Source organism: Prionailurus viverrinus, chromosome A1 (genome assembly GCF_022837055.1).
Source record: "Prionailurus viverrinus isolate Anna chromosome A1, UM_Priviv_1.0, whole genome shotgun sequence".
Taxonomy (NCBI): Eukaryota; Metazoa; Chordata; class Mammalia; order Carnivora; family Felidae; genus Prionailurus; species Prionailurus viverrinus.
Window position 1 is genome coordinate 150,716,698 of NC_062561.1, and position 24,792 is coordinate 150,741,489.

A 24,792-nucleotide genomic window follows, 5' to 3' on the forward strand; every position below is an offset into this window, starting at 1 on the left:
AACCCAGAGAGGCAGGCGCGCCCTGCCGCCGGCGACACCCACGGGAGAAACGGCCACACCACCACACGCTCGTACCACAGCGAAACAGTGAGCACGGCCGCGCACCGCGCGTCCCCGCCGCTTCCTTCCCTCCCGACGCTTCCTTTTCCTCCCTCCAGTCCCAGCGCCCCCACGCCCGCGCCAGGAACGCGCCTGCGCAGAAGTTGCCCTCGCCCTCCTCCCCCGCCCTTCCTTCCCTCGGCTCCTCCACTGGTGCCCCGCCTTCCTTTCTCTCTAGTCGGTTTCACTGAGCACTCCAGGTTGGGAGCAGTTCAGTCGATTTCCCCGCTACCCCGCCCCCCTTCCTCTTGGCTCCCCACCCCTCCCATCTCCAGCCCGGTGGAGGATGAAGCGGCTGCAGTGGCCCCAGCCCCAGCAGCGGCACCGGCGGTGGCTGCGGTGGGGGTGGCCGGAACTAGGGTGGTGAAGAAGCGGTGGCGGTGGCGGCGGCGGCGGCTGAAGGAGCGGCAGCCGCCCCAGCCGCTTCCTCTGTGCTTCCCTTCCTCTTTAGTGCAGCCAGGAAGTTTTTCACTTCTGTGCATGTGTGTGTGTGTGTGTGTGTGCGTGAGTGTGGGTGTGTAAGGTGAGGGCTTGGGGCGGCGTTTGTGCAGGCGTTGAGTTTTTTGCCCACTTCGCTTCCCGTAACCCGGGCAGCTCCGGAGCCGGGGCTGTGGCCCGAGGAGGGGGCGCGGCGGCGGGTTCTCTCCTTTTGTTGTTGTTTCCTCCGCCTGGGGAGCTGAAGGGGGGACGCGCCTGGGTGGGGCGGCTCGGAGCCCGGGCCTGGTGGCCCCCGGGGCTCCCGGGCGAGCTGGGTAGGGCAGAGTAGATCGGGCTTCAACATGATGGCGGCCGAGGCCGGCAGTGAGGAGGGCGGCCCGGTGACCGCCGGGGCAGCAGGAGGCGGCGCAGCCGCGGGCTCGAGTGCCTATCCGGCAGTATGTAGGGTGAAGATACCCGCGGCCCTGCCTGTGGCTGCCGTACCCTATCCTGGGCTGGCGGAGACCGGAGTAGCCGGGAACCTGGCTGGCGGAGCCGCTTTGGGGTCAGGGTTCCTGGGAGCCGGGTCTGTGGCAGGGGCAATGGGGGGAGCCGGACTGTCAGGGGGAGGTGCTGCCGCTGGCGTGGCTGGCACCGCTGCCGGACTTGGAGGAGAGATGGGTCTCGCCAAGGGGACCACTTCGTTGCCTGCTGAGACCTTCGGGGCAGGCGGCGGATTCCCTCCTCTGCCGCCTCCTCCTCAGCTGCCCCCTTTGGGCGCCGGCCTGGGAACGGTGGACGAAGGTGACTCTCTGGATGGACCAGAATACGAGGAAGAAGAGGTCGCCATCCCGTTGACTGCTCCTCCAACTAACCAGTAAGTCAGGACAGCTGTTCAGGGACTGGGGAAGCTGGCTCCTGGAAAGAAGTGGGAAAACCTACCTCGTTCTTTCAGCTGTGATTTGTTCTGAAAAGTTTTGAAGCTTCAGGTTCCGCGCGTAGGAATTTAATTTGATAACTCATCTTCCCTGCGGGCATACTCCCTGGCGTCTTTGTATATTTATTGTTACTCTGGGAAGACGTAAAGTTTTTAAGATGAGAAGCATGGGGAAAATGTGTATCCATTGAGAACCGGATATAGTTCTGCCCCTTCCAAATTTAGGTGGCGTCCTGGGATTCAGCTGAGCTTTCAGCTGCCAAGGCAGTCGGAGGTTGTATTAACCTGTGTGTGTATTCCCTGGTGAAGCCCGATTATTCGTCAGAAGCTTTGAATATACAAGTATTTGAATGAGTTTTGTACTGATAATCATTCGAAACATCCATTGGTCAGAACGCTTTGTTTCTGTGGCACTGCAAATCCCCATTTATGCCAATTGAAAGTATAGCGATGCAGCAGTCTTCACATCATTTATGAAGATGTGGGTCAGCGAGAAAGGAAAGGGTTCTGTGAATTACAGGTGTGATTAAGGGCCTATCCTCCAACAACGTCTGTAACTTAGGCTAAAGAATTCCCATTTATTATTAGTGTAATCTTTTACAGTTGAGACTTTGTAAGTACAGTTTTGAAGTAAAATAAAAAGTGTGCTTCTCTTCAACACTTTGTTGGTGACCAGTACAGTGTTATATTTGACAATTAGTTTTGACAGAATATTGCTGAACACATAGGGCAAATGGCTTTTTCAAATAGTGAGTACGTTTCCCTTCGTCAGTGAACATAGCTATGTATTTATAAAGGTGGACCTTGATGGGAGGAAAATGTTGATGGTAGTAAATAAATAAAAAGTGGCTAATGATAGCAAAACTTTTTATATAGATCACTCAAGTAAGTATTAATTGACCTTTAGAATTTTGACACCCTTAGTGTATCAGAAAAAAAAGATTTGGTTCGTATGTTGACATTCACTATGGACAATTGAAAGGTTTGTTTGTTTTGGATAAGCTTTGGAGGATTTGGAAGGGACTTAAAAAATGAATTAGGAAAAGATTCTGTAATACTAATCCATTTTTGACTTCAGGCTACTTCTTTTGATACTTAAGGTGGAAAAGTAAAATTAGCCTTATTTTTGTCAGCCACGATATAGCAGTGTTGTATATTTTTCATATTGTTAAATGAGAATTTAATGTTTTTGTCTGGTTTTATTCCAACTTGCCATACTATGTCTTTGTTTTATAGACTTCTGAAGGTGTTCTGGAAGTGTGAAAAATTTGAATTTTACAGCACTGTTTACACACCTCCAAGCCTTTTTGAAAGAATCAAATATTTAGGTGCCCATACATTGCTCAGCACTGCAGTTATAATAAAGTGCAACTTTGCATACTGAAAGAATATAGTCTTATGCTAGTGTTCATAACGGAATTGCATTAGGCATATTCAGTGTATTCTAAATTTTTTTAAAAAAGAATTTTGTAGAACATTTTTAGTTTCACGGCAAAATTGCATAGAAAATAATATAGTGTTCCCATTAAATTGATAACAATAAACATGAAGGAGTACTTAGGAAAATTTGTGTTTGTGAGAAGTCCATTGTGTGAGATTTCCATCATTATTAGTATGTATTTGGGAATAAAAATATTTGTATGACTATTGAGAAATGTTCATGTTCTAAAAAGTATCCTCCATTTCTCCTATGTTTTTTAAATTTGTCACTGAGAAGTACAAATTTCCCTCTTTTCTTTATCTTAGATATCAGCCCAGAGTCACTGGAGGCAATACAGTGTAGTGGTTAAGCGTGCAAATTCTGAAGTTAGACAAGATTTGGGTTGGAATCCTGACTCTGCCACTTATAGCTGTGTGATCTTGGAAAGGTTAGTTTCCCCACCTGTAAAATAGGGATAATAATGGTACCTCCATCATATGGTCATCTTTAAGCTTTAATGAGAACCCAGAAGTTTTCAGCATAGTGCCTGGCGCATAGTAAGTGTTCAATAAGTAGTATCCCTAAATAACAGTAATATTTTTTTATTGTCATTAAATTGCCTACTAATGCTGTTGGTACAGGGACTCCCTCACTAATCGTTACTTTAGAGAATGGTTTGAACTCCAAAGGCCTATCTACCATGATTATTTTAAAAATTATGACTTTTTGTTTTTAATGTTTATTTTCTCCCAGAGAGGGGGGCAGAGGATCCCAAGTGGGCTCTGTGCCGAGAGCAGAGCAAACTGTGAGATCATGACCTGAGCTGAAGTTGGATGCTCAACCAACTGAACTATCCAGGCACCCCTAAAAATTATGACTCCTTAAGGCTTCCAATAGATTAAGTAGGTTTGGAGATGAAGTTCAGGTCTTTTCTATAAAGTTCTATTTTAAATTGAAACAAAAACTTTAATGATTTGGTTAAATAATGTCAAATCTTTTGTAAAGCTATTGAAGAAATGTTCTTGGACTAAATTAATATTTGTTTACTAGTGACTGGTCACCTTAGTTATTGGATAGCATGATATTAAGGAGGTTCGGGTCATAGGTTTGAGTCCATAGTAGTTTGTTAGAGTAGGATTCCCTGGTCACAGTATTCAACCGTGTATCCAGCTAGTTTGGTGCTGTTGGTCGCAAGAGAGTCAAATGACAATATGTAGATAGACAAGTACAAATATATTAATGCCATTCATATTTTGTACCTTGTTTTTCTGTGCATGGTGAAATCATTGTCTCATGTGTGTTACTGAGCATTTACATAAGTTGGGGTAAGGCTGGAGAAGTTTGTATAATTTTAACTATTACATTTATTTGAATATTTTGTTTTCACAAGTTTTGAGGAAAAAACAATTAAAAACCAATGAAATACTCCCTGTTTATTTTTATGCTATAGAAGGTGCTGTATCTAAAACTAACAGATTTCCTTTTCAAGAGAGAGAAAAGTTAAAGGAGTTTGTCACTGGTAGGCCTTATGATTTTATGACCTGCTCTTAGTGGCCTTGGTTATTTTTTACCTCTTCTCTAGAGGTTAGGGGTGACAGTAAAGGAGCATTGTTCCCTTAGTCCACCTTCAATTTTATGTAGAGACTTCTTAAATTTTTATTTTATGTTTCAGATAAAGAGCATGCACACACGTGCGCAGGGAAGGGACAAAAGAGAGGGAGAATCTTTTTTTCTTTTAATTTTTTTTAATGTTTATTTGTTTTTGAGAGAGAGGGACAGACAGATCACAAGTGGGGGAGGGGCAGAGAGTGATGGGGACATAGAATCAGAAGCAGGCTCCAGGCCCTGAGCTGTCAGCTCCGACTTGGGGCTCAAACTCATGAACTGTGAGATCATGACCTGAGCTGAAGTCAGATGCTCAACTGGCTGAGCCACCCAAGCACCCCAGAGAGAGAGAATCTTAAGCAGGCCTCGTGCCCTGAAGCAGGGCTCAATCTAAGGACTCATGACCTGAGCCGAAAAATCAGGAGTTGAATGGTTAACTGACTGGGCCACCCAGCACCCCCTACATGTAGAGATTTTAAACTGTCACCTGCAGTAGCAGGATGCCCTTGGAATGAATCCAGTCCACAGATCTATATTGCATGCTTTTGGTGTAGTTGGAACATTTAGTAAGTAGTTGCTACCATTTAAAAAATAGGAAGACGTCACATTTAAGAAGTCTTAGTTTCTAGCACACTTCCAAAATCACAGGATTTGGGGCTCCCTAGTTGCTGTTCCTGTTTGAGAGCAGATTGCCAGAGCTGAGTAATGGTTGCCCCTTTTAGGTGAGTTCTGAGCTCTAGTTTGCGGTAGTCTCTACGAGGCTTGCTTTGCCTTTGGGATTATGTGCCTGGCATGTGGCATAGATCTTTCCTTGGACCTAATATGCCGGCTTGTCAACCCTGAAACTTGAAGGAAGAGGAAATAAGGAATGTTAACTGGTACCTTTCTTTTCTTTGAAAAAAACATCCATCTCTACAAAAATAAAATCATAATTAAGCCAAATAATTCTTAGAGGTTAATGTTAGGACATGTAGTATTTATTAACTTTGTCACTAATTGCATTATAACCATGGGTGAGTCATTTTTTCTTAATAAACTTAGGGGTGAGAATTGCAGAGATTAGTTATGTACAGAGCGGTTGCTGACGAGGACCCAGATATTTTTTACAATATTTGTATGAATAGTAGAGCAGTGTAGTAGGTGCTTAATTTAAGGGATAAAAAAATGAGTTGGATGCCTTTTTCTCAAGTCTCACTATCTGGGCAGTTATAGATCTAGTAGGAAGTTAAGTAAACCAACTACTCTGATTTAGGCTAGATTAAGATAAATATCATGAGTGAAGTATGAGCAAAGAGTCATGGGCTTTAAAAGAATAAGAAATTTATATAATTAGGGTCAGTAAGTCTTTGAGGAAAAGTAGCAAGTTTGTTATCCCGGCTGCTTAATTTATTTTCTAAACATGACCTTTTTGGTCCCCACTCTCTTTGCCTAATGATTATATCAGGTAAAAAAGACTTAAAGGTTAAATGAGTATAAACTTTTGGCCCCAAGAGAAGAGTCTGTCCTACTGAACCCTTAATTACTTATCTGTGGTCTGGAAGGGGATTGAAGGAGGTGTCTGTAGTTACTGGGAATACAGAGCACGGCCAAAGGCTGGAATTGGTTTGGGTCATTGATAGGTACTTTGGGGAAATTAGGAAAGCATTATTGACAGAGATAAAAAGAAAAAGGACAGCTGTAAATTAGGAAGAAGAAAGGGAAAGCAAAATGCAGGCCTTTCTGGTTGCTTTACTCTGGTCCTTTTACTGGCCTTTAGGGGGATGACAGACTGCCTTTAAGAGCAGCTCTAATACCCAAAAACAATACCTTGGTAGTGGTGAGGGGGACTTATGACAGTATTAATAACTGTTACTACTGCTGACATTTTTTGGTTGCTTACTACCAAACAAGAACTGTTCTAATTGGCTTACATGTGTTGGTTTAGTTATATATTGCTTCACTCCAAAACTAAATGTTTATCTGTTCTTGATTCTAAAGTTGGCAAGGCTTGATGGGGACTGCTGCATGTGTCATTTGTTGGCTATCATATCGAAGGTGGCTTCTTAATGATGCCTTAGCTGGGACGGCTGGAACAGCTGATGGATAGCCGGGACTATGGCTGTTTCTCTCCTTGTATACCCTTCATGCAGCCTTCCCCCTTAATTAGCTTGAGCTTCTCTACAACATGGCAGCTGGGTTTTGCGAGGGAGCATGTCAAGAGGGCAAGCCTCATTGTGCCAACACGTATCAAGTCTCTGTGTTCTTCAGTGTTTGCTGATGTTCCAATGGCCAGTGCTAATAAACATGACCCAGTTTAGAGTTAGTATGGGTGGGACTGCATCACTACCGGGAGGTGAGATTTGTTGAGGGCCTCAAAGTAACAGCCTACTTCATATGTTACTCATTTACATGTAATACAGATAATACTAGGATAGGAGTGGTAAGGAATGAAGTGGGAGAAAGGGCAAGTACTTAGAAGTTCTTCCCTTAGGCTTGACGTGGTAAATTGTCTTTCATTAAATGATTCAGATAGCCTCACAGTAGATTTTGCTTCTGACCACCATTATCTTAATTTTAACACAAGTTATGGAGAATGGATGCTATTATCGCTCATTGTTTGAATGTTCAGTGTATGTATGGTAGGTGTGTCATCTTGAAATCACCTGCAGTACATTTCAATTGTGGGCTAAGTTAGAAACAGTTATCAGATACAGTTTACTGGTAACTTCTCCCTATGTCTAATCATTATCTCAACAGGATTTGGGGCATAATTTTAGGCATTTCAGTTATTTTTGTGAATAAAACAATGAACATTTTAGGGGGCAGAAATATAAAAGAATGTACAGTCTACTTGAAAGATGAGGCATTAATGACAGAGACGTAAGATGAGAAAATTAATCTTAAAGATGTGTGGTACAGATACATTTTTCAAATTAGGAGATAGTTGTGGAAGCGTTTAAAGAATGAAAGTATCTGAACGAATAAATTGAAATTTCATACTGTAATCCTCTTAGTGGAGTTTTACAGAAAGTTTGATTAGTTTTTGTAGTATTGTTTATTTGATATTATAATCATAAAAGTGGTATTCATAGATGCATAGTGTTTAAGTGATAGATGAAACTCTGATTTGCCGAGATGCAGAAGCAGACTGGCAGACAGCCCGTATGCAGAACTAGAGTGGTTTGGTTAAAGTCACATAGCTAGGTAGTGGCAGAACTGGCACAGAATCCAGTTCCCATAATTTTTCAGATATGTTTAGATTTGAGAAATATTTATAATGAATTTGGGTGGGGGGAGGAAGGCAGAGGCCCAGGGTTGACTAGTCCTTTACTCTTTGCTGGGCACTTTACATAGATTATTTTGTTTAACTCTCACAGCTACACAATGAGAATAGATATTCTCCTCATTTTTAGTGTTCAGAAAACTGAGTGATGGAATTCTAATACAAATATTATACTTTTTCCTTTGTCTTGCCTCCTTCCATTAAGTATAATACGCACTATGCACACTCATAGAAAACATATACTTAAAGGCTGGCTGGTCACTGAGTATTATGGACTGAATTCTGTCCCATTAAAACTCCTAGGGTTGAAGCCCTAACCCCCATGTGGTGATTTATGTATAGGGCCTTTAAAGAGGTAATTAAGATTAAATGAGGTCATAATGGTGCGTCCATAATCCTGTTGGACCTTATAAGAAGGGGAAGAGATACCAGTAGTGCACATGCACAGAGAAAAGGACAAGTGAATTCACAGTGAGAAGGTGGCCATCTGAAGCCAAGGAGAGTGGCCTGATTAGAAAGCACCTCTGTTTTCACTTTAACTTGGACTCAGCCTCCAGAACTGTGAGAAAATAAGTTTTTGTTATTTAAACAATTCAGTCTGTGGTATTTTGTGAAGGCAGCGCAAGCTGACTGATAGGATACACTAGATAACCCTGCCTCTTTAAAAATGGCTTTGGGTGATTTTGGAGCAGATTAGATGCACATTTACTACTTGAGAAATAAGGTCCTCATTTTTTTTTTTTTATTCCTATCTTTCACTGTAGAAAAGAAAAACTTCCCTTATACTTTACCTTCTTTTCTTATGTGTTAGTGATGTCTACCCTGTGTTGAAAGATGGAAAAATTATTTAAATGCATGTCTGATTATTATAGTGTGAAAAGATCCTACATATGACCATGAGTGGTAGCCAGGGAAAATCCTGTGGGGGAGACATTACTCCAGCAAAATTTCTGTATTCACTCTGTGTTCATTGTTGTATTATTCATTGTTACTTTTTCATGTATGTATACGTGCATATCTTTATTATTATTATTTTGTCTGGATGTCAGTAAGATAAATTACCTGCTCAGTGTTTGTCAAGCTAGATTATCAGTTTATTACAAAAGATATAACTCAGGAACAGTCAAATGGAAGAGAATCATGGGACAAGTTATGTAGAAAAGGGTACAGAGCTTCTGTGCTGTCACGGGGTATTCCACTCCTCAAACCACTCTCCCACCTCCATGTGTTCACTAACTGGAAGCTCTTTCAGTGTTACTTTTGAAATTGTCTTTCTCCTACGTATCTGTCTGAAGCTTAAGGGAGAGACCTAGAGATCTCTCTTTGTAGGTTCAACCTGCTAGACTGCATTCACAGCTGAAACGCTTGTATAATAGACCATGTCTCTTCTCCATCCATGTCTATCTTTCTGCCTGTTGATTTATCTCTCAGATTTTAAAATTAAACTTTTAATTTTGAGGTAATTGTGTGATTTCACATTTAGTTGGAAGAAATAATACAAAGTATGTGTCCTTCACCATTTTTCCTTAGTGGCAACATCTGGTATAACAGCTAGGAAATTGATTTCGTTGGCTCGGCATACAGTCATGTGTGTGTCTTATATGTTTAGTGTGCATTTAGTTGTGTGCAGTTTTATCACATATGTAGATTTGTGTAACCATCACCTCAGTAAATATAAAGAACATTTTCATCACCACCCGGGTTCTTTGTGCTGCCTTTTTATAACCAAGCTCACCTCCTTCCTCCTCTCCCTCATCTCTAATTCCTGGCAGCCACTAGTCTGTTTTTCCTTTTGTCGCTTCAAAAAATGTTATCAAACAAAGAAACAAAGCACAAAAAAACTACGTTGTACAGGTGGAATCATATAGCATGCAACCTTTTAGGACTAGCATTTGTTTTTCAACATAATTCCCTCAAGATTCATTCAAGGTGTTGCATGTATCAATATTTTGTTCCTTTTTGTTTGCTGAGGAGTATTTCATGGTATGGATGTAGGACAGTTTAGCCATTCACCCTTTGGAGAACATTTGGATTATTTCCAGTTTTGATTATTAGGGAAAAAAAGCTGCTATGAACATTTGTGTTTATGTTTTCACGTGAAAAAAAAGTTTTCATGAGTGCACTTGGCTGGATTCTGTGGTAATTGCATGTTCAGTTTTATGAGAAACTGCAAATCTGTTTTCTAGAGTGGCTGTATCTGTTTACATTCTGACCAGCAATGTATGAATGACGCAGATTCTCTGTATCCTCACCAACATTTGATATGGTCATAATTTTTTATTTTAGCTATTCTCATAGGTGTTTAGTGATCTCACTATGTTTTTTGTTGTTGTTTTTTGTTTTTTTTTTGAGAGTGTGTGGATAGAGGATCTGAAGCGGGGCGTGGTGGGGGAGGCTCCCTGATGACAGCCGAGAGCCTGATGTGGGGCTTGAACACAGTAACCATGAGTTCATGACCTGAGCCCGAAGTCTGAGCCACCTGGGTGCATTGGTTGTAATTTGTATTTCTCTAATGGCTGAGGATGTTAAAAATCTTTTCATATGCTAACTTGCTATCTGTATGTCCTGTTAGGTGAAATGTTTGTTCGTACCTTTTTCCCATTTTCCAAATTGGGTTGTTTTATTGTTGAGTTTTGAGAATTCTAAATATTAGTCATTTGTCTGCTATGTGCAAATACTTTTTTCTGTTCGGTAGCTTGTCTTTTTTTCCTTTTAACAAGGTCTTTCTATGTGAAAAAGTTTAAAAATTTTTTTAAAATTTATTTATTTATTTTAAGACAGTGCAAGCAGAGGAGGGGCAGAGGAAGGGAGAGAGAGAATTCCAAACAGGCTCTCATCAGGCTTGAACTCCTGAACCATGAGAAAATGACCTGAGCCGAAATCAAAAGTCAGATGCTTAACCGACTGAGCCACCAGGTGCTCCAAAAGTTTTTAATTTTGAGGAGACTTAATTTATTAATATTTCCTTTTGTAGGTTGTGCTTTTGGAGGCAAGTCTAAGTAAGAACTCTTCACCTAGCCTAGGTCTCAAAGGTTTTCTACTATGATGTTTTATAAAAGTTTTATAGTTTAATGATTAAGTCCATGATCTATTAAGTCCATGATCTATTTTGATTTCATTTTTATAAGAGATAAGGTGTTTAAATTGAGGTTCCTGTTTAGCCTATGGATATTCAGTTGCTCCAGCACCATTTGTTGAAAAGGTAAATATCCTTCCTTTATTGAAGTGGTTTTGTACTTTTGTCAAAAATCAATTGGCCATGTATGTGTGGCTTTACTACTGGGTTCTCTGTTGAGTTCTCTTAGTTTATATGCCTCTATCTGCTAATATCACACTCTTGATTACTATAGCTGTGTAGGAAACCTTAATATCAGGTAGAGTTGTTCCTCTCACTTTTCAATATGGTTTAGTTATTCTAAGGCTTGTGTCTTTACATAAAAATTTTATAACAAGCTTATCCATATTTGGACCAAAGCATGTCCACACTTGTACAAAAGTTTGCTGAGATTTTCAAAGGAATTGTATTAAACCTATAGATCAGTTTGGGAATTGATATCTTTGCTATATTTAATGATATGCCTTCATTTTTTTAGGTCTTCCTTGATTTCTTTAATCAGTGTTTTGTAATATCAAATCCTAATGTATACTAATTGTTAAATTTATACTTAATTATAATGTTTTTTTTCTCTGGAGCAATTTTGTGAATATTGTTATGTTTTTTATTTCATTTTCCACATGTTCATTACTAATACATAGAAATAAGATTGATTTTTGCATTGGTCCTGTACTCTTTGACCTTGCTAAAATTACCTTTTAGTTTCTAGAGGTTTTTTTAACAGATTCCTTGGAATTTTCTACATAGACATGTCAACTGCAAATAGGGACAGCTTTCTTTCTCATCTGTATACCTTTTATTTCTTATTGTGGTGGCTAGAACTTACAGTTCTGTATTGACTAGGAGTGGTGAGAGCAGACATCCTTGCTTTGTTCCTTGCCTTAGGTGGAAAGCATTTAGTATTTCATCATTAAGTATGTTTTTTTTTAATGTTTATTTATTTTTGAGAGAGAGTGCAAGTGGGAGAGGGGCATAGAGAGAGGGAGACACAGAATCCGCAGCAGGCTCCAGGCTCTGAGCTGTCAGCACAGAGCCTGATGCTGTGCTGGGACTTGTGAACCATGAGATCATGACCTTAGCCGAAGTTGGATGCTTAACTGATTGAGCCACCCAGGCACCCCAAATATGTTAAGTATAGGTTTTTGGGGGGTGTAGTTGGGTAGATCCTCTATCAAGTCAAGGTAGGTCACCTGTCTGCCTAGTTTCATTGAGAGTTTTTATTATGAATGGATGCTGGATTTTGTCAAATTCTTTTTCTGACTCAATTTATATGATAGGATTTTTTTCTTTAGTTTGTTGATATTGGAGATTACGCTGATTTTTTTGTTTTAATGTTGAACCAGCTTGCGTACATGGAATAAATTGCATGTGGTTTGGATGTGTAATGTTTTCACATATTGCTGGATTTAGGTTGTTAATTTGAGAATTTTTGTGTCTAAGTTCATGAGAGATACCGGCTTGCAGCTTGTGGTATCTTTGTCTTGTTTCAGTATATGGATAATTCTGGCATCACAGAACGAGCTAGGACACTTTCCTTCCTTTTCTAATCGTTAGAAGAGTTTGTGAAGTATTGGTATTCTTTAAATATTTAGTAGAATTCTCTGGTGAAAACATCACAGCCTGGGATTTTTTTCTTTTGTTTTTGAGATTTTAAAATTATGAATTCATTTTTTAGTGATTATAGGATTATACATAATATTTGTTTTGGTTGAATTTTGATAATACAAATGGTCCCTGACTTAAGATTTTTCGACTTTATGATGGTGTGAAAATGATACGCATTCAATAGAAACCGTACTTGGCATTTTGATTTTTTCCTGGCCTTAGCAATACGTGGTAGGATTCTTTCTCGTGATGCTGGGCAGCAGCAGTGAGTCATAGCTCCCTGTGAGCCATGCATTCACGAGGGTAAACAGCCACAACTGATACACTTAAAAAGAATTCTGTACCCTTAAAACCATTCTGTTTTTCACTTTCAGTATAGTATTCAATAAATTACATGAGGTATTATTCAACACTTTTTTTTTTTTGTTTTAAATAAAATAGGCTTTGCATTAGATGATTTTGCCCAATTATAGGCTAATGTGTTTTGAGGATGTTTAATGTAGGGGGGCTAAGCTGTGATGTTTAGTAGCTTAGGTACATTAAATGCATTTTTGATTTATGATATTTTTAACTTACAGTGAGGTTATTGGATATAGCCCTATCATAAGTAGAGGAAGGTCTGTATGTGGTTTTTGAGGAATGGATTCATTTGTTTTAATTAGTCTAATTTCGGAGCAAACTTGTTTCTATTTCCTAATTATCCTTTTAATGGCTCTACAATGTTCAATTATATTTTCTTTAATGCTGATGTTGATCATTTATATCTTCTCTCATTTTTGTTTTGTTGGTCTTGCTAGAGATTTATCAATTTTATTAATTTTTTCAAAGGATTAGCTTTTTCATTGATTTTTCTCTGTGGTTTTCTTGTTTTCTGTTTTACTGATTTTTGCTTTTATTTTTATTATTTCCCTTCTTATTGCTTTGGGTTTATTTTATTCCTATTTTTTTTAGTTTCTTGAGGTAAGGATTTAAGGTGATTGATTTGAGACTTTTTCTTTTTGCTCATGTTATAAGCTCATGTAATAATGCTCTACCTTTTCCTCTTGGCACTGCTTTAGTTGTGTCACACATCTTTTGATGTTGTGTCTTCTATGTTGTCTTTTCATTTTTTATTCAATTCTGTGTTTCTTTTTTAATTTACTTAGAGAATTATTCTTTGATCCATGGATTGTTTAGAAGTGTGTTAGTTTAATTTCCAAGTGTTTTGGGATTTACTGGTTGTCTTTTTGTTATTGATTTCTAGTTAGAGTCCATTATGGTCAGAGAACATACTCTTATGATTTCAGTACTTTAAATTTGTTGAAGTTTGTTTCATGGCCCAGAATATGGTCTGTTTTGGTGAGTGTTCTGTGGATGTTTGAGAACACAAACAAACAAAAAGTATGTGGCTATTTTTGGGTGAAGTGTTCTATATATGTCAGATCCTTTTGGTTGATTGTGTTCTTCAGAACTTTTAAATCTTTGCTGAGTTTCTGTTTGGGATTTCTGTGGTCTCTGAGAGGGGGATCTTGAAGTTTCCAACTATAATTAATTTGTCTATTTGTCTTTTCAGCTCTGTCAGTTTTTCATGTATTTTGATTGGTGTGTGTCATTTAGGATTGTTATGTATTCCTGATGGATACATCCTTTATCAGTATATAATCTTTTGTTTTTAGCAATTGCTTTTGCTTTAAAGTTTACCTAATATTGAGGGGCGCCCGAGTGGCTCAGTTGGTTACGTGTCTGAATTCAGCTCAGGTCATGATCTTACGGTCAGTTCGTGGGTTTGAGCCTCGTGTTGGCCTCTGTGCTGACAGCTCAAAGCCTGGAGGCTGCTTTGGATTCTGTATTTCCCTCTCTGTCTCTACCCATCCCTGCCTCGTGCTCTGTCTTTCAAAAATAAATAAGCATTAAAAATTTTTTTAAAAAGTTTATCTCCTGCTTCTATTTTGTTTACATGCATCTTTCCTCATGCTTTATCATGTCATTTTAAGTGAGTTAATTATAAACAGGCTGTTTATAAAAAGCCACTTGGATCATTCATTCCTAAGTCCACACTGCCAACATTTGCTTTATTTGGTGTATTTTAACATTTATAGTAATTGTTGATGTGAGGGCTTTTTTTTTTTTAAAGTTTTTACTTTAATTCCAGTAGTTTCAGGTGTACAATATAGTGATTCAGCAATTCCATACATCACTCAGCACTCCTCACTTGCAAGTGCAGTGCACTCCTGAATCCCCATTATCTATTTAACCCAACCCCTCACTCCCCCTTGCCTTGGGTAACCATCAGTTTGTTCTTACTAAGAGTCTTACTAAGTAAGAGTCTGTTTCATGATTTGTCTCTCTCCCTTTTTTTCCTTTTTGTTTGTTTGTTTTGTTTCTTAAATTCCACATACGAGTGAAATCATACGGTGTTTGTCTTTCTCTGATGGACTTATTTGCTTAGCATAATAATCTCTGGCTCCATCCATATCGTTACAAGTGGCAAGATTTCATTCTTTTTTTTTATTGGTAAATAATATATATACATTTTTTTTGCATATAAATACCACTTTTTCTTTATCCATTCAGCAGTCAGTGGACACTTGGGCTGCTTCAGTGTCTTGGCTACTGTAAATAATGCTGCTTATAAACGTAAGGGTGCATGTATCCCTTTGAATTAGTGTTTTTATATTCTTTGGGTAAATACCCAGTAGTATGATTGCTGGATTGTAGAGTAGTTATGTTTTTTAATTTTCTGAGAATCTCCATACTGTTTTTTACAGTGGCTGCACCTGTTTGTATTCCCACCAACAGTGCAGGAGTTTTCCTCTTTGTCTGCATCCTCACCAGCACCTGTTTTTTCTTGTGTTGTTGATTTTAGCCTTTCTGACAGGTATGAGGTGATAACTCATTGTAGTTTTGATTTTCATTTCCCTGGTGGTGATTTTGAACATTTTTTTATGTGTCTGTTGGCCATCTAGGTGCCTTTTGGAGAAATGATTCTTTATATCTTCTGTCCATTTTTTATTGGATTATTTGTTTTTTGAATGTTGAGTTTTATAACTTCTTTATATATTTTGGATACTAACCCTTTCTCAGATATGTCATTTAGTCTTAGGGCTTCTGCCATTTTGTTTTCATTTCTTGTTTTTCTCTCTCTCATTTCTTTGTTTCTCTCTTCTTTTTATGGGTTACATGAACATTTGTTGTTTCACCCTGATGCATTTATAATAATTTTCAAGTTTATCACTTTGTGGAGTTTTCTTAATGGTTGCACTGGATATTAAAATATTTATATGTAACTTACTGCAGTCTATTGGTATAAAGTTTATCAGTTTGAGTGACGTGTGGAAATAACTTCTTCATTTAGATTCTTTTACCCTCTCATTTTGTAAATATCATTGTTTTGAATATTTCTCCATACATTGAGCCCTGATCAGATGGTGTGAATATATTTTTCTTTTGTGCTGAAATATACATGACATAAAATTTAGCATTTTAACCTTTTTTAAGTGAACGGTTCTGTGGCATAAAGTACATTCACATTGATGTGCAGCTGTTACCCATCCATCTCTAGAACTTTTCTGTCTTGCCCAATGGAAACTCTGTACCCATTCAATACTAACTTCCCATTTCCATCTCTCCCAGCTCCTGGCATCCACCATTTGACTTTGTTTTTATGAATTCGATTACTCTAGGTACTTCATGTAAGTGGAGTCATACAATATTTGTTCTTTTATGACTGACATTTCAATTCGTATAATGTTTTCAAGGTTTGTCTATGTTGTAACATTTATTGGAATTTTCCTTTTAAGGTTGAATACTCTTCTAGTTTTCTCCCACATTTTGTTCTGGCATTTACCTGTTAGTGGACACCTGGGTTGCTTCTACCTTTTGCCTTTTGTGAGTGATGCTGCTTGAACATGGAGCACAAATATCTTTTCAAGTCCCTGCTTTCATTTTGGGTATGTACCTAGAAGTGGAATTGCTGGATCACATGTTAATTCTGTATTTAAGTGTTTAAAGAATTGTCATACCATCTATGGTAGTGTCTGCACCATTTTACAGTCCCACCAGCAATGCACAAGGATTCCAATTGCTCCACATTCTCACCATTACTTGTAATTTTCTGTTCGTTTCTCCTCCTCCTCCTTTTTCTTCCTCTTCATAGTAGGTGTCCATAATGAGCTATCCCACAGTGACTTTGACTTGCACTTCCCTAATAAATGAGCATCTTTTCATGTGCTTATTAGCAATTTGTAATATCTTATTTGGAGAAATGTCTAAGTCCTTTGTCCTTTTTTAAATCAGTTTTGTTGTTGAAATACAGGAGTTCTTTATATATTCTAGGTATCAACCTTTTTCAGATAAATGGTTTGCAAATAATTTGCTTCTATTCTGTGAGTTTCCTTGTGCTCTGTTGATAGGGTCTTTTGATGTACAGAGGTTTTTAAAATTTTGATGAACTCTAACTTACTTCATCCCCGTCAGCTTTGGTTTTAAAACCTCTTGAATAGAAGGGTAATCTATTGAATCCACAGTTTTTACTGATATTCTTGCTTTTCCCATTGTTTTTTCTTCTTTCCTAATGTTCTCAGATTCCTTCTGTGATCATTGGAAAGAACTTCCTTAGCTGTTTTCAAAGGATACATTGCTAATAACAAATTAAGTGTTCCTTTGCCTGTTTATGTCTTTATTTCCCCTTCATTCCTGAAAGATAGTTTTGTCAGATATAGAATTAATGGTTGACAGTTCTTTTCCTTGAGCACTTGAAAAATTTTTGTTACTATTGTCTGACCTTTGTGGTTTCAGATGAGAAATCTCTTATTTGAATTCATATTCTCTTATCGGTACTGAATCCTTTCTCTATGGTTGCTTCCAAGATGTTTTCTTTATTTTCAGATGTGAAATAATATGGCAAAGTGTAATTTCTGTGGGTTACCTGTTTGGGGTTCTCACTTGAGTCTGTCAGTTTTTGTTTTTTTCAAAAATTGGAAGTTTTCAGCCATTATTTTTATGAATACATTTTCAACTCTACCCTCTTTTTCTTCCTTTTATGGGACTCCATTGATAGGGAGTGGTATATTTCATTATTGCTCCATAGATCTTTGAGTCTTTGTTAGTTTATATTCAGTAAATTTTCTCTTGTTCAGATTTGGTAAATTTTATTGATCTGTCCTCAAATTCACGAATTCTGCCCTTTATAATTACTACTTTTGAGCCCATCCAGTAAGTTTTTTTTTTCCTTTATAGTTTTCAGTTCTATAATTTCTAATTGTTTTTTATAAGTTCTTTTTCTTGGCTTAGGTTTCCTTTTTTTTTTTTTTTGTCTTTTTCAAGAGAATTTTAATTGAATGATGAAGAATTTTTATGATGGGTGCTTTCAGATCTTTGTTAGATAATTCTAATATGTAATTCATATCAGTTTGGCTTTTGTTGATTGTTTTTTTCTCTTCCAGTAGTGATTTGGTTCTTGGTATGATGGGTGATTTTTGATTGTTGGACATTTTTAAATTACCTTTCTCCCTAAGACTGATTCATATATTTTTATTGCAGAAACTTTGCAGACTTGGAAAATACAAAGAAAAAAATCACTCTTTTGCTACCAAAAGTAGCTAGTGCTTTTTGTATACTGTGTGTATATATATATATATATATATACACACATACACACACACATATACATACATACATATAAAGGAACTATGTGTATATTTCCATCCCCCAATATACTTATAACTAATACTTTTAGATATAATATATAATATATATGTATGTGTGTGTGTATATTTATATATATATACACAATATACATATATATATACTATATACACACATATATTACACACAATATATATACACATATGTACACATATATATACATATATACACACAATATATACATATATATACACACAATATATACTATATATATACACACACACACATATATTATATAAAAAGTATATGCAGAAATTGAAGTAAGAGTTTTAGGTAACTTTCTCAGATCACAAAGCTATCAAATGATTCAAACCAAGCTTTTGACCCATAGGTCTGTACTGTAAACCACTATGAAACAGTCTGTTATGTTAATTCTTTTTTAAACCATTTAAGATAGGTTTTTTTTTAATGTTTTATTTATTTTTGAGGGAGCACAAGTGGGAGAAGGGCAGGAGAGGGGGACAGAGGATCTGAAGTGGGGTCTGCCCTGACAGCAGCAAGCCCAATGGGAGCTCGATCTCTCAAACCCTTAGATCATGACCCTAGCTGAAGTCAGAGGTGCTCAACTGACTGAGTCACCCAGGTGCCCCTAAGAGAAATGTTTCAGTAGGAGAATGAACTTCTTTGAGGAGGAATCATCAATAAATTTATAACATTCTTAAAATATTTTGAATAATGTTTTAGTAATTCAACATTTATGTTTATAAATATTTGAGTTTGTTTATACATACATATATTTTGACAGATTACCTTACATAGTAAAGAGCTTTTATACCTCTATTAATGCATTCACATGGATAGTTAAATACATGAATACTTCTTTAAATTTGAATGGAAAGCAATAATAGGCCTTTTTTTTTTCCTTTATAGGTTTGTATCTCCTTTCAAGAGCAGTAGTGTGTTTTTATTTTTATTTTATTATTTTTTTAAATTTATTTTTGGGACAGAGAGAGACAGAGCATGAACGGGGGAGGGGCAGAGAGAGAGGGAGACATAGAATCGGAAACAGGCTCCAGGCTCTGAGCCATCAGCCCAGAGAGCCTGATGCGGGGCTCGAACTCCTGGACCGCGAGATCGTGACCTGGCTGAAGTCGGACGCTTAACCGACTGCGCCACCCAGGCGCCCCGTGGCAGTAGTGTGTTTTTAAAAGCAGATCCTTGTTAGCTTTATTTCTTGAACAATTGTGAAGAAATTCTTCCCCATTTATTTTCACTTAAGTGACTATAAGGTCACTCATTATATACATACAGTGACCTTAGTTGTTTATCCATATCAGTTGAGTTTTAGCATGGCTGCCTAAGAATGGATTTAGAGGAAATTCCTAATCACTGGGTTAAATAGTGACTTTATGAAGGCTTAGCAATATTTTACTGCCTTTTAGTTCTTAGCTAAGAAAACGAATCTAGATATCTAGAGTGGAATTGCTACTGTACTTATTTATGGGACATAGTAATGCTTTTGATTGCTGGTAATAGAAATAGAATTAAAATTAGTTTTCAATATGGTTGATCTTTGAACAATATGGAGGTTAGGGGCACTGGCCCCCCTCTTCCCCCCCCTCCCCCCCGCACAGTCAAATCGGTGTGTAATTTTGACTCCCCCAAAACTTAATTACCAATAGCCTGGTGTGAACTGGAAACCTTACTGATAACATAAACGGTACATAAACACATATTTTGTATGTTATATATATTTTATACTGTGTTCTTACAGTAAAGTAAGCTAGAGAAAATAAAACATTACTAAGAAAATCATAAGGAAGAGAAAATACATTTGCGGTACTATTCTATACTTCCTGAAAAGAATTTGCATATAAATTGACCTGTGTAGTTCAAACTGTAGTTCTTTGGAATCCTATAAAGAATTGTCTCTATTCGTCATTGCTGGCAATTAAAGGCAAGTTAATTATGATTTGATGTTTGTTTTTAGTCCTTACATAAATGTCTCTTGAAATTCAGAAGAAAGGAGCACAGATCTCACACTGACAGGAGATTGCATCCTTTAGTTAATTCCAAAATTCCTGAATATCATCCTCAGAATGTTTTCATCATGAAACCATTTTTGATATAATTTTATTTTCTTTTAAAAATTGTTGAAGTTTTATTTATTTAGACAGAGAGAGTGGGAGGAGCCGAGAGAGAGGGAGAGAGAGAATCTCAAGCAGGCTCTGCATTGTCAGTGCAGAGCCTTATGCAGGGGTTGAACCCATAAACTGTGAGATCGTGACCTGAGCCAAAACTGAGTCAGATGCTTAACCGACTGAGCCATCCAGGTGCCACTTGATGTAATTTTATTTATTTTTTGTCTAATAATTTATTTTTTATAATTAACATTCAAGTTAGTTAGCATATGCTGCAACAATGATTTCAGGAGTAGATTCCTTAAGCTGCTTACCCACTTAGCCCATTCTTCCTCCCACAACCCCTCCAGCAACCCTCTATTTGTTCTCTATATTTGACAGTCTCATGTTTTGTCTCCCTCCCTGTTTTTATATTATTTTTGCTTCCCTTCCCTTATGTTCATCTGTTTTTTAAATTTTTTTCAACATTTATTTATTTATTTATTTATTTATTTTTATTTTTTTTTTTCAACGTTTATTTATTTTTGGGACAGAGAGAGACAGAGCATGAACGGGGGAGGGGCAGAGAGAGAGGGAGACACAGAATCGGAAACAGGCTCCAGGCTCTGAGCCATCAGCCCAGAGCCCGACGCGGGGCTCGAACTCGCAGACCGCGAGATCGTGACCTGGCCGAAGTCGGACGCTTAACCAACTGCGCCACCCAGGCGCCCCAACATTTATTTATTTTTGAGACACAGAGAGAGATGAACACGAGTATGAGTTGGGGAGGGGCAGAGAGCGAGGGAGACACAGAATCCGAAGCAGGCTCCAGGCTCCAAGGTGGCAGCACAGAGCCCAAATGCGGGGCTCCAACCACAAACCAGGAGATCATGACCTGAGCTGAAGTCAGATGCTTAATTAACTGAGCCACTCAGGCACCCATTCATCTGTTTTGTATCTTAAAGTCCTCATATGAGTGAAGTTATATGATATTTGTCTTTCTCTGACTAATTTCGCTTAGCATAATACCCTCTAGTTCCATCTATGTAGTTGCAAATGGCAACATTTCATTCTTTTTGATTGCCGAGTAATACTCCACTGTATATATATACCACATCTTCTTTATCCATTCATCCATCAATGGACATTGGGCTCTTTCCATATTTTGGCTATTGTTGATAGTACTGCTATAAACATTGGGGTGCATGTGTCCCTTTGAAACAGCATACCTGTATCCTTTGGAAAAATACCTGTAGTGCAATTGCTGGGTCATAGGGTAGTTGTATTTTAGTTTTTTGAGGAACTTCCATACTGTTTTCCAGAGTGGCTGCACCAGTTTGCATTCTCACCAGCATTGCGAAAGAGATCCTCTTTCTCCACATCTCCGCCAACATCTGTTGTTGCCTGAGTTGTTAATGTTAGCCCTTCTGACAAGTGTGAGGTGGTATCTCAATGTGGTTTTGATTTATATTGCCCCTTGATGTAATTTTAAAAGTTAATAGAAAATATCTAATATTTTTACTTTCACCTTTTTTTTTTTTTAAGGAACCTATGTGATGTGATAAAAAAAACATTTAACACTATAGTATCTGAAATCATATAGAGTCTTAATGTGCTGTAGGGTCATTAATACCTTGTAACAAAATAGTATTAATATTTATGGAAGTGGTATGATTTACCTAGTGAAAAGGCCTATGAGTGAGTGCAATGAAGAAAAATTGAGATTTAATAGTTTGCAGACCTATCTTGGTATGCTTTACATGCCAGGCTAAGGAGCTTGTGCATTGTAGTGTAAAATACAGAGAGGAATCCTGTTCTACTTCTCAAAATAGTTGTTCTTTTTTAAGATTTCAGTCATTCTGGCTTTCTTTTTTTCCTCCTACTCCTATCTAAACATTTATTAAGATTGTTCTTTTTCTACCTCCTAAATTGCTTCCAAACTTTTTTTTTTTCTTTTTCTTTTTTTAAATCTCCTATGGCTTCAAACCCTCATTTTCTCTTTCCTCCTTTTGGAGTAGTTTGTTAATTTTCTCCTTGTCCCTCATCTCTTTTTCTGCCAAGTAATCACTCTCTTTATCAATAACTTCCAAAATTTCTTTTATTTCATCCAAGTAAAAATTAAGAAATTCATTGTATGTTGTGATACAGAATTTATCTATGTGTGAAATACAAAACAATGAGACCAAAACGCATGAAATATACCCTTTTTAATTACTACTTAGGATGCATTTTATTTTCTTTGTAATGCTGTTCTGTTCTACCTAAACCTACTGGTAGAGAGTAACTGAATTTAACTCCAGACTCCCATTAGCATGAAGAGCTGCTTTGTATTAATTGCCAGTATAATTTTGTAAAAACAAATTTTCCCATGTTTTTTTCTTGAAACCTTTCCTTCCATGAGTCTGTATCATCTGGAGAGTAGTGACTTTCAAATCTCATTTTGACCGTGACTCACCAAAAAAAAAAAACCAGATTTTTACATCTGTGACCTAGTATACACATATAAACAGACATTTATAATGGAAACAAAAGTTCAATGAAAAAAATTTACCCTTACTGCCTGTGATGCCCTCTATTTGCTATTCTGTTCTCATCTTTTTCACTTAGAAAAAATGCTGATTGGACCTACAAAATGGATTTCTTGACCCAATGGCTTTTGAGACATGCAGGTTGAGACCAAAAAAAAAAAAAAAAAAGAAAGCTTACTTTAGTATGACAGACAACACCAACCTACCTAGTTTTACAATATTGTATATTTCATCAATGCTATACTGTTTATTCCTTAAACCTGACCTGGTATTTTGTCTCTCCATTTACCATGTCTACTGTCTGGGGTGCCCTTTTCTCTTGATAGTGTGACAAACTCTCATTCATTCTTCTGAATACAGCTGGAACATTACTGAAAGCTGGAACATTACTGAAACATATCAAAAATAAAGGTTTCTTAAGCAGTGACAACAATGATTTCATCAAACAAATTTGAGAAGAAATGTTTTCTTAAAGAATTAAATGGAAGTATATTAATTAAATTAACATGGGGTGAATAAAAGATTTCTGGCTAGAAAGACCTAGCAGTAATGTGGTTGGTGCTATTGATATATTTAAGTAATGGAGGTTTTAGAAAATGACACCGTCATAATAGGCTCATAGAAAATGGAGCCATATTAAGGTTAATTTTGTCAGTGATCATCTACATTCAGGGGATTGGGTTTTTTTAAGCCCAAAGATAAAACTTGCTTGTTTCCGGTGCAGTTATTTTTTTATTATGTAAATACTTTAATTAAATATATGAATTATCTGTATCTTTTTGTCCAGATTTCATGCTCAATAAGTAGCATTCTCTACTAATTTTGTTTTGAAAAATTTCCTATCTGCAAATATCATTTACCTTTATATTTTGCTGCATTTCACTTATCTGTTTGCCTTTATACATGTATATTTCTGCTGAACTATTTGTGAGATACTTGCAGAGATCATGTTTCTTCACTCTAAAATACTTCATTTGTATTTTCTAAGAATAAGGACAGTAGCCTACATAGCCAAATATAATGAATTTAACATTAATATTCATGTTCAGGTATCTGCAGTTGTTCCTGTAATGTCTTTTTATGTCTGCTAATTTTATTGTAATGAATTGCATTTGTTATGTCTCTTTAGTCTCCTTTAATCTAGAACAGTTCTCTCAACTTTTTTTTTTTTTTTTTTAAATGGCATTGACATTTTTGAAGAGTCCAGGACAGTTGCTTTGGAGAATGTGACTCAGTTTGTATTTGTTTGATTGTTGCTTCATAATTAGATTCAGGTTAACTATTGGCAGAAATACTTCGTAGATCATGACTTCTGTACATTGTATCCAGGGGCACATGATGTCACTTGTCCTATTGATGTATAGAAGTTTGAACTTGGCTAAGGTGGATTTTATCAGATTTTGCCATTAAAAAAAGGAAATTAATAAATAATAAATACCCATTGGTTTTAGTATTCATTGATGATTTTTAACTGAATCAGTTATTACTCTGTTGTAATGGTATTATAGAATGGTGAGGGTTTTTTTTGCCCCTGTTTATTATACCTTTGAAATTTCCTAGTTGGCGGAGGCATTACACAACCTTGTGGTAACAGTTTGGCTTCCCACTTAACAGGCTTTCTGGGGTAAAGAAAGCTGGGAAGAGAGACATGTATTTTTGTTGTTAATAGAAAAATTACTGTGGTTTCTATATTAGTCATTTATGAATTTTGTTAGAATGGATCGACAGCCTTTGTCTAATCAACTCTTGAAACTTAACTAACTTCAATTTGAATTGCAGACCCTGCCTATTGCTATATCATGAAGTGTCTTGGCAGCCAGCAAGTTAATTCTGCCTAGCATCCTTTTGTTTCATGTGTTTTTACAGTGACCTTGTCAAAATAATGAGAGCCAGGGGGATGCATATCAGAAAAGGCATTGGATTTTATTGGCTAAGGTGATGAATAATTAATAGAAGTGCTATTTGAGTAAGACAGTGAATGATTATAGGTAAGCTTAGGTAATTTAGGTAAGTTTTGTTTTGTTTTTTTGTTTTTTTACTAATCAACTTATTTTTCAGA

The 24,792-nt window shown here is 37.3% G+C and overlaps 1 protein-coding gene across 1 annotated transcript in view; it reads left to right on the forward strand.

The window, feature by feature from the left end:
* Positions 1–302: 302 nt before the first annotated feature.
* RASA1 (RAS p21 protein activator 1) overlaps positions 303–24,792 on the forward strand; it is a 115,644-nt gene continuing 91,154 nt past the window's right edge. Inside the window, exon 1 of the mRNA XM_047825009.1 lies at positions 303–1,393. Within this exon, the coding sequence (XP_047680965.1) occupies positions 879–1,393 (515 nt within the window). The 5' untranslated portion in view covers positions 303–878. The remainder of the gene's footprint in view (positions 1,394–24,792) is intronic.